At 20.0% G+C, this 1,863-nt stretch overlaps 1 protein-coding gene across 1 annotated transcript; it reads left to right on the top strand.

Moving 5' to 3' along the window:
- Positions 1-216: 216 nt before the first annotated feature.
- Positions 217-1,111, top strand: PmUG01_14012400 (fam-m protein; the record flags this gene model as incomplete). The annotated part of the gene is made up of 2 exons (XM_029007671.1): positions 217-312; positions 440-1,111. 2 exons carry the CDS (start codon positions 217-219, stop codon positions 1,109-1,111), a joined length of 768 nt encoding a protein of 255 aa, XP_028864037.1.
- Between the last annotated feature and the right edge of the window lie 752 nt (positions 1,112-1,863).

Raw genomic sequence — 1,863 nt, 5'->3', positions numbered from 1 at the left:
ATTGTATTAGAATTAAATGAAAAATCTCATAATTTATTTTTAAATTTATTTTACGATGACTACATGGAAAAGCATATTATATTTATGTATATTTACTATATGTTTACGAAGAAATAATAAATATAATTTTTTTAATAAATATAGATTTTCATATCACTAGAAGAATATAATATTATTATTAATTTTTTCTTTACTTAATATATTGGAATGTTTAACATGTATATATTGAAACTAAATATGAAGATAATTATATTAACTTATATTGGTGCGTTTATTCTTTTAACATGGATATGTCATTTTAACGTGGATATGGTATGATAACGTTGTTTAAATGTTTTTGTATTATTCTTAACGTTTATGTTTTATATTTGTTAATAATATTCTGTAATAATAGTTTATTTATATATTTAAATAATAAATATCTACCTTGTTTATTTAGAGATATTTTAGTAAAATTTTGGATAACAATTATTACCATAGTAGTAAATTAGATGCAAGAACTTATAGATTACTAGGAAAATATGAAAAGCTTAAAGATTCAAAAATTGTATATTTAAAAAAGGATGTACCACATAATGTAAAATACGAAAAAAAAAATATACGTAATAATGAAAAATGGACCGAAAAAAAAGAACATAATAGAAATTTATTGAACATGGATCATTATTATACTCAAGTTACAGATTACAATAATGGAATATTTGATGGGAAGCATTTCCATTTTGAAAGAAAATGGATTAAAAAAAAAGATTATGAATGTTTTCTTGAAAAAAAAAGAAGAATTTGTGATATATCCTTAAGAAAAATAAAACTTAGAAAATACAAATTTGGAGTTGCTCTATTTTTACTTTTTTTCTTTTTGGGAATAGGATTATCCGTATTACCAGGATTACCATTTATAAAAACTGTAGAAGGATGGATGAAAGATAATGAATTATTGAAAAGTTTGTATAGTGCTCTAGATGACTTGAAAAATGGAGAAAATTTCTATATTTATATAGGATTATTCAGCATAATTATCATAAAATTATCGGTAATAGTTATAATAGTGATTTATAAGATTTTAAGGAATAATGAAAAATATAATAGAATTAAGTTAATGACGGAATAAAATGTATAAAAATGAATGTTTATCTTTCTGTAAAATCTTTAATATGAAGTAATAAATGAAAAAACTTTATTGATATACTTAATAAGCATATATATATTTTCTAAAGTATTATAATGCTACATGTATATCTAGTCTCTTTGATGCACAGCAACAAAAATATATGTTCTTCCTTTTTTGTCTATTTTAATGTTTTAATGTTTTAGAATTTTCATTTTCAAATATTATTATAGCTTAAATATTATGGTGTAGCACATATATTTATGAGTTTAAATATATATCTATGAAACATAATTGATTGTGCTTTAATAGGAATATATAATAGCAGAATTTACATAATTATGTAGAAGTTGGATAATTTAAAAGTATACTAAACAATTATGATTTCTTTATTGTATCTCATTTCGCCTAAAATTATTATTTGATAAAGTTATTAAGAAAATTTTGTATTTTTAAATTAGCAATGAATGTGTGTTGTTTTGTATTTAATAAAAAAAAGCATATGTATTTCGTTACACTGATACATGTATATATACATTTTTTTTCTCTTAGGAAAGAACTGAATATTTTTTGCATAAAATGTATCCATGTAAAACATATTATAAAACTAATATATTGAAAAAATCTGTTTAACAGACTTTTAGATTATTTTATGCCGAGGAAATGTAAAAATGTAGATATATAATTAAATAATATATTTTTTAATTATAGATTAACTATAATACAATACTAAATTTAAGATTATCAATCACTGA

The sequence above is a fragment of the Plasmodium malariae genome (genome assembly GCF_900090045.1).
Source record: "Plasmodium malariae genome assembly, chromosome: 14".
Lineage (NCBI taxonomy): Eukaryota > Apicomplexa > Aconoidasida > Haemosporida > Plasmodiidae > Plasmodium > Plasmodium malariae.
The sequence above is the reverse complement of the archived record's forward strand: the minus strand, read 5'-3'. Positions and strand labels throughout refer to the sequence as shown.